Raw genomic sequence first — 13,063 nt, 5'->3', positions numbered from 1 at the left:
CAGGATAGTATAATCCAATAACTTCACAAAATCCCTGCTGATCCAGACTGACTAATAGTCTTCTGTAGAATTTTGAGTACCTCTTAGATTGAAGCTTTTAATGAATTATCGAAAGGTTTTGAAGGATACCGTCTGTGTTGAAACTCTATTGTCCTTTTGAACTGGTAGTAGGTTTTGGCCATTACAGGTGGTTGTGGACTAAACACTTTGTCCAGCTCAGGTAAAGGCTTAGCCTCCATTCAGTGTGGTCTGGGTCTACCTGGGTGGGTCCTTAAGAGATGAGTGGCAATGAGAGGTTTTGAAGTGGCAAAACAGAAAGACCTTTGTGCACTGGTTGCCTTGGATGCGGCACTGTCTCACACACACAACCCAGCTGTAAACAACAAAATGTTTCAACATCAAAAGGAAGCTTCTTGTTTCAGGCCCATTGCCGTTTTCATTTGATTTTAAAGACTGTGTAATTTGGCACTAATTATAGGGGAAACAGATAATGTTCTCAGCTTAGCTGGATTTAGTTAGTTGTGTTTAGATTATAAGCAATTTTTAACTTCAAGTGAAATTACCCTACAAGACCTTTCATGTCAGTCTCAAAAATAAAGAAGATTGTGTTTTAATAGCACAAATAAACATTTTGGGATGTGTTTTTTTTTATATTATTGATTCTCAATCATGATTTTTTTCCTCTAAAAGGTTCCTAATTACTTAAAGTCTGCATTAGGCAATGACATCAGAGTTAACATGCAAGACTAAACACTATTGATTTAGCAGTGCTCTTTGGACTCAAAAGAAACCAGACAGACTGGTCAGCTCTGGACTAATGCATAGTTTGTCATAAAATTTTTATGTTTTATTTTATCTTATGGGATGGTCATCTGGTTTAAACACTTATGGTGAATTAAATGTATGGGTGATGTTTGAAGGATTTATTAAATCAAAGAACAATAGACAAATCGTCACACTGTTAAAATAATTGCCTAAGTAATTTTTTGTCAAAATTGTTGTTTTTTTGGCCGAAATCATCTCCTCACAATGCCAGCCAGCCACCTATGGTAAAATCGCCTACATCCTCAGCTAATCAGATCATGTGATTTTACCCCTTTAAGATAATGGTATGTCAAGTGTGTGACTTAAGCAGATTTATTATGCCTAAGTCAAAATAAAATGTGACTTAGGCAATTTTTTGAACATGCCTTTGTGATTTAAGCAAGATATGGTAGCACTTTATTTTGAAGGTGTCTACATAAGAGTGACATGAGCGTGTCATAAACATGGCATGGGATGTGTCATGAACATTAATGACACTTTGAAGTAACATTAATACTCATGATACTTGTCATGTCATGTTTCTGACAGGCTTGTGTGACTCTTATGTAGACACCTTCAGAATAAAATGTTACCATATCTTGCTCATTCACAAAGGCATGTTAAAAAAAATTGCCTAAGTCATTTATTTCTCTTAAGTTACATAATTTACACACAGTGTTATTACTATGCCAATAGCCATCCTTTGTTACATCGTTTTTGAGTGAATTGATCAATAAATGTCAAATGTTACACTTTTGGTGAAGTTTTTTGTGTTTCCTGCAAAACTTGAAAAAATGAGTTAGGTGATTATTTTAACAGGGTGACGATATGCAAACAAAAGATTCATGATAGATTTGACAGTAATTTTCCATATTTGTGTAATTCGTCCGTCTCCCAATAGGTGGCGCCAAAGAGCTGAGCAGCCAGCTGTGACGTGAATGCTACTAAACCAGCAAGAGAAGAAGAATAACAAAAGCAGCCACAGCTTTTCAGGGCAGTAATTTATACAGTCTATGGCAGTAACACATCATCTTCTGCTGCCTCTGGTTTTACATTTGCCCTAATTTAGAAACATGTAACTGGAACCAAAGATACTTTTGCGGTCTGGAGGCTTCCGTGGAGTCTCAGCTTGTCAGAAGCAGCGCTGTTATTGTTTTCAGACCTGTTTTCGTACATTTGTGTCAGCTAAGCTAGCTCTGAGGTTAGCTCCTCTTCAACTGGCTCGTCAACGCCTGACAGACTGTCTGACCTGAGATTATCAACCGGTGTTTACCGTCCAAATTAACCCTACACCTCTCCTTCAGCCTGCCCGGGGCTGATCATCAGGTGAGCTCTGTCGTTGTTTATGTTAAACATGCTGTACATCTGGTTTGCTGCAGGAGGGAGACCTTACATCAGACTGTTCTGTTCAGGTGACAAGTTAATGACCCTTCATGAAAATACCAGACGAAATGTCAGTTGGTGGGACAAATCAAGCTATTTAAAAACGTCATCTTGGGTCTGTGACATGTGATGGACATTTGTCGTTATGTTCTTAAATTTTATAAACGAAACAATCAACAGATCCGTCAGGAACTGCATTCATAATTTGATGAAATCCGTAGAAAACTAACAAAAAACTCCAACACAAGCTTTATCACAATCCTGCAAAAAGCCACTGTGTGTAACACTATCTCCTCTAATGATTGTTTTTAAATAATATTGATATGCTTTTATTGATTAATGCAGCGCTGTTGCAATCTCTAGATAGATTTCAGGTGATTGCAGTTAGTTTTGAGGATTGTTGTTGTTTGTGTAGTGATGGGAAGTCTGGGCAGTCGGTTCCAGTCCCCCTCTCAGGGACCAGAGGAGATTGCAGAGGGCACAAGTACCAGCCACAAGCATGGATGTGAGTGTAAGAAGAGGAAACGAAATGCCCAGTGTGACTGTGAGAGTGAGCAAGAGGAGGATGATGCCATACTAGATACACCGCGCAGGCAAGTGTGGTTTAAAAAACAACAATTCAGTGTCCAATATCTCTGAGTCATCAACATTGTATCTACATTTGTTTTTGTCTCTCCTCCATATTTCTCAAACGGGGGCAGGAAGAAATTGAAAAGCACATCACGATACATTTATCAGACTTTGTTCCTGAACGGGGAAAACAGTGACATTCGCATCTGTGCTCTGGGACAGGAGTGGAACCTCCACAAAGTGTACCTGTGCCAGGTAAAGCATCAGTACAGAAACACCAGAAACACAATCATTGATAGATTATTTCCTGTGGGTTATTGTTGTCTGTTCCTGAACCCTCTAGACCCAAAGCAGTTTCAGGGCGTTTTTTTGCTCCTGTCACATTTCCCTCACTGTGACCTTGTTTTTCATATATAAGTCCTGGTCATAAGACCTCTATGGAAATGGCACAATCATGGCTATAAGAAGGAAGAACTCAAAAATGTATTTTGTGCAGCATAACAGCTATAAATCCAAATTATTTTATAAAATTGAATCTATATCTACTATGGCCAAATATTACCAATTCGGGGGGGGGGGGGGGGGGGGGGGGCTTAAGATCTGCATGCTATACATTTTGAACTGTTTATATTACTCTTGTATTCTCTGTGTGTAAACAGCCTGAATTTTAAATGAAACACGACTGTTGATCTCAGCTGAGTCATTTATGGTGTCTCTGAGGATTGCAGGATTCAATGTTTTTGTTACAGGATCTGTTTAGTACAACAGTTTATTTATGTTTTGAACATTACAATACTTTATTTTTACTGTCTCTGTATATGATAAATGGAGTAATTATGGCATTTAAAAGAAAAAAAAAACATGTCTTTCAAACCCTCTTTTCTTGTGTCTCTCTCCCTCCTTCTTTAATTTTGCAGTCAGGGTATTTCTCCAGCATGTTCAGCGGCTCTTGGAAGGAGTCCAACATGATGGAAATCAACTTGGAGATCCCCGACCAGAACATCGACACTGAAGGTGAGACCTCAGTCAGAGAAAGCAGCAGTCGACTGTGTTTGCATGTTTTATGTATTTTACTGATAGAACTTTACTGTTGTGTGTGTGTGTGTGTGTAGCTCTACAAGTCGTGTTTGGGTCCCTGTACCGGGATGATGTTCTGATCAAGCCCAGCAGAGTTGTCAGTATTCTTGCAGCTGCTTGTATGCTACAGCTGGTCAGTACATTGAAAGAAGTCAACTATTGTTTCAAGTGTTAAGTTACAATCTTGATTTTTTGCATGCAGTCATATGACACAAAATCGAATCAAGTCTCATGGTTTGTGGTTGTCTGCAGGATGGCTTGATCCAGCAGTGTGGAGAGACCATGAAGGAAAACATCAGTGCGAAGACCGTGTGTGGCTACTATGCTTGTGCCAGCATCTATGGCTTGGATTTAGTCATGAAGAAGTCAGATTTTGATCATTTTAATTCACAGTAATTCAAGGGAAAAACAGTTTTCTTGTGCTCAGATCACACAGTATATGTTCATCTCTTTCTGCAGGTGTCTTGAGTGGCTTCTCAACAACCTGATGACCCACCAAAATGTCGACCTGATGAAAGAACTTGGGTATGTTTGCTCAGATCGTAGTCCTTAAATTTTCACAACTTCTATCCTATATCCTTTCTTTAGTCATCACTAACTTTTTTGACAATGAATCTGTTTTTTTATCAGCATGATCGAAAATTACAAATTACAATGTGCTGTTTTTAAAGTTCTGGAATGCAGTTTTTCTTGCATTATTGTGCCAAAAATCCATAACAATCTTTCGGCTTATTGTAATTCAAGTGGTCTGAGAGGATGCATCTCGCTTCAGATGGTGAAAGCTGATTCAATGTTGAAATAACCTGCAGAAAAACTTGCTATTCCAGTATTGGCAGCAGCTGCCTCCACTGCAAAGAAATGAAAATGAAATTAATGACTAGTATTAAAGGAGTAGGTTGCTAATTTCAAATTTGGAATTAAATCTTTTCCAGAAAACTGGCTACTCCAGCTTAAATTAAAACATCTCAAATAGTTGTAGTGATGTGTCTTTTAAAATAAGGATTATCATATGGCTTTGTTGATGTTGAAGTATTATCTATGATCATTCTCACTGTTTGTCTGGGCTACATTTACAGGTCGGATGTGATGGAGCAGCTCATTCAGTCCTCAGACCTGTTTGTCATGCAGGTGGAGATGGATGTATACACTGCTCTGAAAAAGGTACATGTATACGCTTTATATCTCCCAGATACACACACACTGTTGCACCAGACACATTTCTGAAAACCCTCCTTTCTCTCTTTGCAGTGGATGTTTCTACAGATCAATCCGTCATGGGATGGCCCAATCAAGCAGCTTCTGGCTGACGCTGATGCGTGGCTTTGCAAGCGCAGGACAGGTACACTAAGGCCACATCTTATGAAAGAGTGATATCTGTCATTGGTAGCCACACAGTGATGTTTAACTCTTCTTCCAACTGACTTTGTTCTACAGACCTGTGTGAGAAAGAGCCTTTCTTGAGCACTGAGGAGGGCGAAGCTTTTCGTTCAGTGTTCAAATATGTTCGTCTCCAGTATATCATCAACGATCTTGCATCTGCACGCATCTTGGAGAGAGATAATATTTTGCCCCCTGGTAAGTTGTGGCTCCTTCTGACTTAATTTCATCATGAATATGCTTCTTGTGTGCTCTGAAAAGAGAAATATTTAATTTCATTAGCTCGTATGAAAGCTGTAAAGTTGTTCAGAATAGAATGAGTGATTTCATTTTAATTCAGATTCAAAGTACTTAATTCTTCTAGGAAAAATAAGCCCAGTAATGTAAACCTATATTCTTTTTCCATTTAAAAAAAATGAAAAATCAGTTGGTTAACCTTCACATTTAATATAAGTTTTAAGACCTATTGTACAGCAGATTCACAATGGTTCATTCTAAGATTTACGTCTCTAGGACTTGTCTTTTCTGTGAGTTTAATGACTCTAATATTTTCTATTCAAACTTATTCCAGATTGGTTAACGTCGGTGTACAAAACCCAGTGGTTCGCAATGCTCCGGACAGAATTTGACAATGATAACGGGTAAGAAGCTGAGACTGAACGATTGTTGTGCAAGTGGACTGTTTTATTTTACCTGTATTTTACAATTGCTGTGGCATCTGTACTTAACCACAAAAACCGTGCATGTGGCATCATTTTCATGCTATTGGGATGACAAAAGCACCTTTCTATCATTAGTCCACAGGAAGCAAACAAAGACGAGTTCGAGCTGAGCAGTATGAGGTGCGGCAGGAAACTGACTAAAGATGGAGATGTGAGTCAGACAATCTTCATGCTATGGTAACTTTTGCTCCTGTTTTGTTTAATTTGACAAAAAAACAAATGTTTATCTCCTCAGTATTGCTGGCGGTGGACAGGCTTTAACTTTGGTTTCGACCTGCTGGTGACCTACACAAACCGGTTCATTGTCTTCAAAAGAAATACTCTGAGTCAGCCATGTGGGGGCGCTGTGAGTCTACAACCTCGAAGGCATCTGGCATTCAGGTGTGTAGTGCAGCCGACCTTTGAATATTAACTTAAATACAGCTGCAAGAACAGCATCAGCCCAGGCTCAATGTTTCCCGTTTTACTATTTTAAGCTACTGGTGGTAGCATTACATATCGATCTTCTCATCTAACTCTGCAAGAAAATGTTGCAAAGTCTTTAACCTACCTTTTGATAATTTTTAATTTCTTCAGGTTACGTCTTGCCTCCTTCGACAGCCGTGGAAAGCTAGTCTGCAGCCGCTCAACAGGTTACCAGCTCCTCACTCTGGAGAAAGACCAGGTCAGTGAGCACCTGTAGATGTTAATGGCTAAATTTTTTGTCATTTATTACCTTGTATAAAATGCAGTTCTCGACTTGCTTAATCTTCTTGCTCTCCCTTCGATGTCTCAGGAGTATGTGGTGATGAACCTGGACAGCCGGTTGCTAACATTCCCCCTCTACGTGTGCTGTAACTTCCTGTATACGTCGCCTCAGATGGACCAGCGTCCAGACTCCTCAGAACAAGAAAGCACTGCTCGCAGCGTGTCTTGATGCCTGCTCAGCAGCCATTAACTACTACTACTCCTCTGGTAACGCTGAGACACTGACACAAGCTTGTATGTACAATCCACCGCCGCATGTAACATCACTCTGACATTGAACATACCATCTGCATGCTATGTAACACACTGGGGTGTTTAGGGAAAGTGTTTTGTATCTGTGTAATCAGTGTTTTGGCACATAAAGAGTTCGCTACACGTAAACAGACTGACACATGTGACCAGGAGGGATTTGTCTTCAGAGCAGCTTCACACTTTGAACCTCCACCATGAATTCTCTGCACTGGGATGTTGGACCATTTCTCAAGACGGAAATCCTCCAAGTTACTTATATTGATGGAACCACTGTGGGGGTGTTGGGGCTGGAATATGGGAACCACATGAGGGATCAGCTCCACAAGGTGAAACTGGACCTTTACTGACTTGTATGGGAATTTTCAAGTCTGTTGTTCACTCTGACCATGTGTAAATAGACTGTAGGATATGGTCACAGGTGCAGCCCTTTGTTTGAAAACTCACCTGTTGTTTGCAATGACTTGAATCAACAGCTTTGTGCAGCTAGCACACAAAATGCAACGTCTACCAACAGTGTTGTACACAATCTAGATACATATTTCACATGACTCGGGGCTGAATCTACTGAACAAACTCTGCCAACATTTAAAGGAATACTTCACATGCAAAATTAACATTTATATATGAACGATTCACCCCATGTTGTCTTGAATACTTAAGAAAAGTTTGTTATTCTCGCCTTCTTCCACGGTCCATTTAAAACACTTCCATGGTGTCTTGTGCAAGTGTAAACAAATCTTGTGCTAAGTGCTTGTCACCCGGGTATGTATATCTCGCAAGCGTGAGACACTTCATAAGACTTGGATTATACTGTACAAGTTGCGTTTGTAAACCGATGTTTTGATACAGTTGTGCTGTTGTTCAAGGACTTACTAGTACAATTTTCAGATTCTTTGTTCACCATGGAGGTGTGAGAAACACAAAGTTTTCTTCAGTAATTCAAGAGAACACAGGGTGGGTAATTGATATACAAATGAATTAGCAGGTGAAGTATTCCTTCAGAAGCTGTAAAAAATGTAAAATAAAGATTGAGCATCTTTTCCACCTGCTGATTATCAGCTGAAAGAGATTCAGCATCATACCTGTTACCACATATCACCTGCACATCTTTTAAGCAGATTTCTCTGCCGTTGTCGCTATGTGAAAAGCTGTATGATCAAATGGAGCGCAGCTGACACTTCACAGACATCACTTTTTAAATGTGAAGAAAGAATAGTTAGATGCAGTAAAAAGCAGGAGTTTCAGCCTGTGTTTTTATTACTCTTTAACCTTTGAATGTCCAGCTCAGTGGGTCTTAAGTTGTCTCTGCTGTTCTACACCAGAGCAACGTCTGTTTACGCTTTTCAGATTTTCTAATAGCATCAATACTCCCAGTTTATGCCACAAACGTCTGTGGTTTATACTCTGTATCAAGTATCCATTGTACTTTGTAAATAACATTTACTGCCATATTCAAGTTACAAAACAACATCCAAGTGATAAAAGTTAAGTCACAAAGCCAGAGAAACCGTGCTGATGTTACATACATGTATGTAAAGCTGTATTGTGAAATCAAAAATCTAAATTAACCCAATTATCTTTTTCCATGAGACTTGAGCATCCGGGAGTTTTTATGCCTCATTTACACAGTTTTCACTTGGACGTGTGATCATTGACACCAGCTCTCTGATGTTCACAGCAGAATGTTGAGACTTTCTGCAGTGTTTACCAGCTTCACTGTCCGTTTATTGTTGTTACCTGAGTCCACTGCTCCTCTTCTGCAGTGCACTTAGTTGTTGTAGGCAGGCTCTTTAACTGCTCCCCAGTTATGTTGTTGTACACTTTTGAACTATTGATTAATTCACTATTTGTTTGGCAATTTGGGAAATCTGTTACCTCATGCTATTTTGAAAACAAGTGGACACGTACTGCTAACTCATTCAAGTCAGTATGGCTCGCCTGTATAGCTGCAACTGTAACTTTCATGAGGTTTAAGGTGTTTTTGTTTATTTATTTTTTACATCATTTGTATTTGTATGGAATTATTTTTTTGAAAAAGGAAATACAGTTGTCGACAGCCAATAAAAATGCCCGTTCACATGGGCTGTGGTGCTATCACGTGATCCTATGTGTTGTTTACTACAGCTGTAGTTATCCATGTATTTATGCTTCTGTAGATGGATTTCCTACTCAGTGACGATCATTGGAACAAACTTTACAGCACCAGCGGTGTTATTCTATTCTATTAATGTCAGTGATTCATTTATCACTTGGTGTGACGAATTGTTTACATGCATCATCTTCATTAATCAGATGAGCACTGAAAAACAACCAGTTATACTCACAATATTCTCTGCTGCAAAATGGTCCAGATTGAGGTTGATTTCTGTTCAGTAGCAGAAATGGATAATTATAGAGCAAAAAAAGGTTGGTGAGGGTTAGCACCAAGTAGGGGAAAAAATTGTTACACTCATCAACATACTTGGGTAACGCTTTATATTAAGGTCCTTGTAATAACCATATATTAACAAGTAATAAGGCCCTTGTAAGTCCTTACAAGATGCTTATTAACATTATTGTGTGTTTATAAGCTTATATAAGTGTTAATAATGGCATTACAAACACCCATGACCCACCCATTATGTCTTTGCCATGCCTTTATTAATCTTATTTTGTTTGCTTATTGATATTAAAATATACTTTATTGCTCATCTATTATAAGTATAAGTTAACTATGCTTTTTGCAACTACCGGATCTAAAGCGAGAACAATGCCTTATTACTTGTTAATTAATGGTTATGAAGGACCTTAATATAAAGCGTTACCCATACTTGCTGTTTCCGACATTTAAGCATTAACACAGGTTTTTCCATAAGGTGTAAACTCGGGGAGGAAACAGTTTAACAAGCCCATGGTTCCACTTATATCGTAGTTTTTATTGCGGTTTTAGATTAGTTTGTTTTGCACATCAGGGAGAAGAAAAACATTTTAAAAATTTCCTCTATTTTGTCATTTGCATGAATAACTTTCTTCCACCCAGAGATTTGAAAATACATTATATCAATTTAATTTCAAAAGCAAAAGTGTTACTGAGCCTATTTTAATCAAAAAATGCTACTTTTGCAAAAATAATATTTTCATGAACCTAAATGATATATTGGAATTGGAACAATTAAATTGGTTGTGGGATTTACATCGGATCAGGTTATAGTATTTGTTAATGTACAATGTTGTTCTGCAGTAAGTCAGACTGTCGTCATACAGTGTTGGCTACCCAGTACCAAGATTTTTACAGTCAATAAAATATGTAAGAGATGCATTACTTGCATTTATTAATGTCTTGCCATTTACCCTTTCCCCTTAAAATATCTAAAAAAAAAAAAAAATTAAGACTAATCAGTGCTCGGGCCCTAAAAAGACTAGATCCATGCAATATATTTTGTTCAGCTGTATACTTGAACTATCCCAAATGTTTCCAAAAGAAAAATGTAATTTTAATCGATGTATTTGTCACCTGTCAGTGTTGACATCATGTCTCCTTTGGGCATGTGTCAGTGTTGTGGTTATCAGCAAGAAGCTGTCTTAAATTAACTTTTCATCCAGTTGAAACCAACTTTTTTACAGTACACTTTAAAGCTCATTTTTTAACGTTGACTTCTGGGTCTTTTGTTATCAGGGAAATATGCCTGAGTCAACATTAGCAGCAGCTGTCCACCAAACAGTATCAGAGAAACAGATTTTTATCATGAAAAAAAACAAACAGAAAATGACGTATTGTGCCTTTAAAACCTGCCAGCGCAGCTCATATCGTTATTATGGAAGTAATGCAGTGCAAAACAGGTCCATCTACAGAACTTTTAATACAGATATATAAATATATCTCACCATGATAGGTCAGAGCATCGCAGAACAACTGAACAACAATAAAATTAGAACAATAAAGAAGGAGGGATGAGATGGCTCATACTGGCAGAAATTCAGAAATTCAACATAAACTCCTTTCAAAACTTTATGCAGGAATAGATGCACATCATGGTCACTGGGTGGTATACTTTATATTTCAAACTGTGATCCTCAGATGCACTGAGTGAGTTGTGTCTATGTTTTAAAAATGCAAACTTCTCTTTATGCATGTTGGCATCTTGTTCACACACAATGATGTGGTGCATTACTGGATTTCTTTCTCAGCTGCAGATGATACATAGAACAAAAACAAATCTCACAGCACGCAGTTTGAATCTCCACAACACCAACATTCATAGTCACAGCCGCTAAAACCTGACAAATCTCTTCTGCATCACTTAAATCCCTCCCTCTATTCTTCAGTTGTTACGGGTCCATCTGGCTGAGTTGACTGAGACTGCACTTCTGTACGTGTAATGACCTCAGGCTGAGTCTCCAGGACGGACTACAGTCATCTATCCCGCTCCTTACTGTTGTATAGAGTCCAAATTATCTTTAAGTCTTCGGGTCATGCTGGGGATCAGGTTCACGTGGTCGTCCACACAACTGCCCACACAGCTGTCCATCAGTGCTCGAACAGCTGTCTCCTTGGCCCCGGAGTCGAAAAGATCCTTCGCCTTATCGTTGCAGTGCATCGTGCATCGAGTAAGACGGTCCTAAGGGGAGAGAGGGTTTAGATTTACCAAAAAACTGATTACAGAGAAATCCTAGGAGACAAGTTCACAGTTTAGCATTTGTAAAGGTGACTTAGCATTTTGGCTCAAACTGAGGCAAGAACAATTTTTTAAATGTCTGTTGCATCTAACCAGTGGTGGAAGTTTAGGCTTTTCTTCTTGACAATTAAAATGTGCAATATATAATTTTCTTCTGCTAGGGGTCTCTCCATCAAATCAAAAACAAAACACATGTTGGTGACATTGTATAGTAGCGTGGAATACTTTCAGTGTTCAACATTCAAGAGGTTTTTTCAGGATATGATGCCACTGACAATTTTGGTACAAGTAAAAAGAAAAAAAGGTGTTCCAAAAGTGGAAAATTATAAAATATACTGCACAAAAACAGAGCCAGATCACTCTTCTCTTGTTCACTTTCTGTTTAATGAGATGGCCCCTTTTTTCATGCAGTTTGACACTTATCAGGAGCTGATAAAATTTAAACTCTAAACATAATTTCAGCTGTGTGTTATGTTGCTATTATAGTTCTATCTAACTTGATCTAGGGTTTATTGCTTTGATTTTCTAGCTACAAACCTAAAGGTTACATCTCCTGAGGAGAATCTCAGTGACACTGATTGATGATTATTACAACTTAATGATTATACTTTAGTGAAATTCTACTTGAATACTAATGCCAATAAGAAGCATAACAGCTTTAGTCAATACTAATAGCATATTCATTAATTACTTACTGGATATACAGTGTATCATGTGGTGCATATTCCTATATATTGCTGTTGAGTTTGTTTACATTGATGCCTCTTTACCCCAGGAAGCATGGTCTGTGGCAGTTTTATTGAAATGGCTTTTCCCCCCCCCAACTTTTGCATTACCATACTTCCCCCTCACCTGAAACTTCTCCAGCTCTGAAGTGACCAGTCCCTGAGCTTTGGCCAGAGGTGTGTGACACCTTTCGATGCAATTATGCACCACTGACATGGAGTCTGTGGAGCGATCACAGCAGTCTGCACTGCACCTGAACATGCGACCCTGCAGCACAAGCACACACAGATCACACGTTATTGACAAAGCAGTTGCATGCACTGATCGGGTTTCCACAGATAACACACTTACCTGCATCACACGGATGTGGTCTTTCTCCAGACTTTGAACCATGTCTTCCACCACAGCATGCACGCGTGCCTGATGTTGCTCTGCCATCTCTGTTCGTCCTGCTCGCTCCGCAAAGTCTTCACTAGTATTAAAAATGTAAGTTCAGCATCTAAACCAGACCGGGCTGACGCAATGTAACGGTGGTGCCCACAGGAAGTCCCTTTACTTTACAATTAGACGATAACTAAGGTCACCTCCATTCAAGCATGGTTCAAGAGGAGTACAAGATTGCGTCACTTCCGCTTTACTACCGCAACCGGTTTTAGAAAAAATAATCCTCTTCCGTTTTGTGTGGTCAAACTTGAAAATATAATCCCACGAGTCCCACGTTCCGCAACTTTCCAGTGCAGCTGATGTGAA

At 38.9% G+C, this 13,063-nt stretch overlaps 2 protein-coding genes across 2 annotated transcripts; one reads left to right on the top strand and one right to left on the bottom strand.

Annotated features, from left to right (window-relative positions):
- Positions 1-1,769: 1,769 nt before the first annotated feature.
- gmcl1 (germ cell-less, spermatogenesis associated) lies at positions 1,770-9,026 on the top strand. Its single transcript, XM_059357262.1, has 15 exons — positions 1,770-2,130; positions 2,603-2,780; positions 2,889-3,012; positions 3,675-3,771; positions 3,870-3,967; positions 4,087-4,199; positions 4,294-4,359; positions 4,911-4,995; positions 5,083-5,173; positions 5,269-5,409; positions 5,783-5,852; positions 6,009-6,084; positions 6,169-6,314; positions 6,510-6,597; positions 6,709-9,026. Exons 2-15 carry the CDS (start codon positions 2,605-2,607, stop codon positions 6,847-6,849), a joined length of 1,512 nt encoding a protein of 503 aa, XP_059213245.1. The 5' UTR covers positions 1,770-2,130; positions 2,603-2,604; the 3' UTR covers positions 6,850-9,026.
- A 1,609-nt stretch (positions 9,027-10,635) lies between these two features.
- On the bottom strand, positions 10,636-12,943 carry fam136a (family with sequence similarity 136 member A). The gene is made up of 3 exons (XM_059357263.1): positions 12,665-12,943; positions 12,440-12,580; positions 10,636-11,530 (listed from the first exon to the last, which is right to left on the bottom strand). The coding sequence occupies exons 1-3, from the start codon at positions 12,749-12,751 to the stop codon at positions 11,342-11,344; spliced, it is 417 nt and encodes a 138-aa protein (XP_059213246.1). The 5' UTR covers positions 12,752-12,943; the 3' UTR covers positions 10,636-11,341.
- Positions 12,944-13,063: the final 120 nt, after the last annotated feature.

The sequence above is a fragment of the Centropristis striata genome, chromosome 19, assembly GCF_030273125.1.
Source record: "Centropristis striata isolate RG_2023a ecotype Rhode Island chromosome 19, C.striata_1.0, whole genome shotgun sequence".
In the NCBI taxonomy this organism is placed as follows: Eukaryota; Metazoa; Chordata; class Actinopteri; order Perciformes; family Serranidae; genus Centropristis; species Centropristis striata.
The sequence above is the reverse complement of the archived record's forward strand: the minus strand, read 5'-3'. Positions and strand labels throughout refer to the sequence as shown.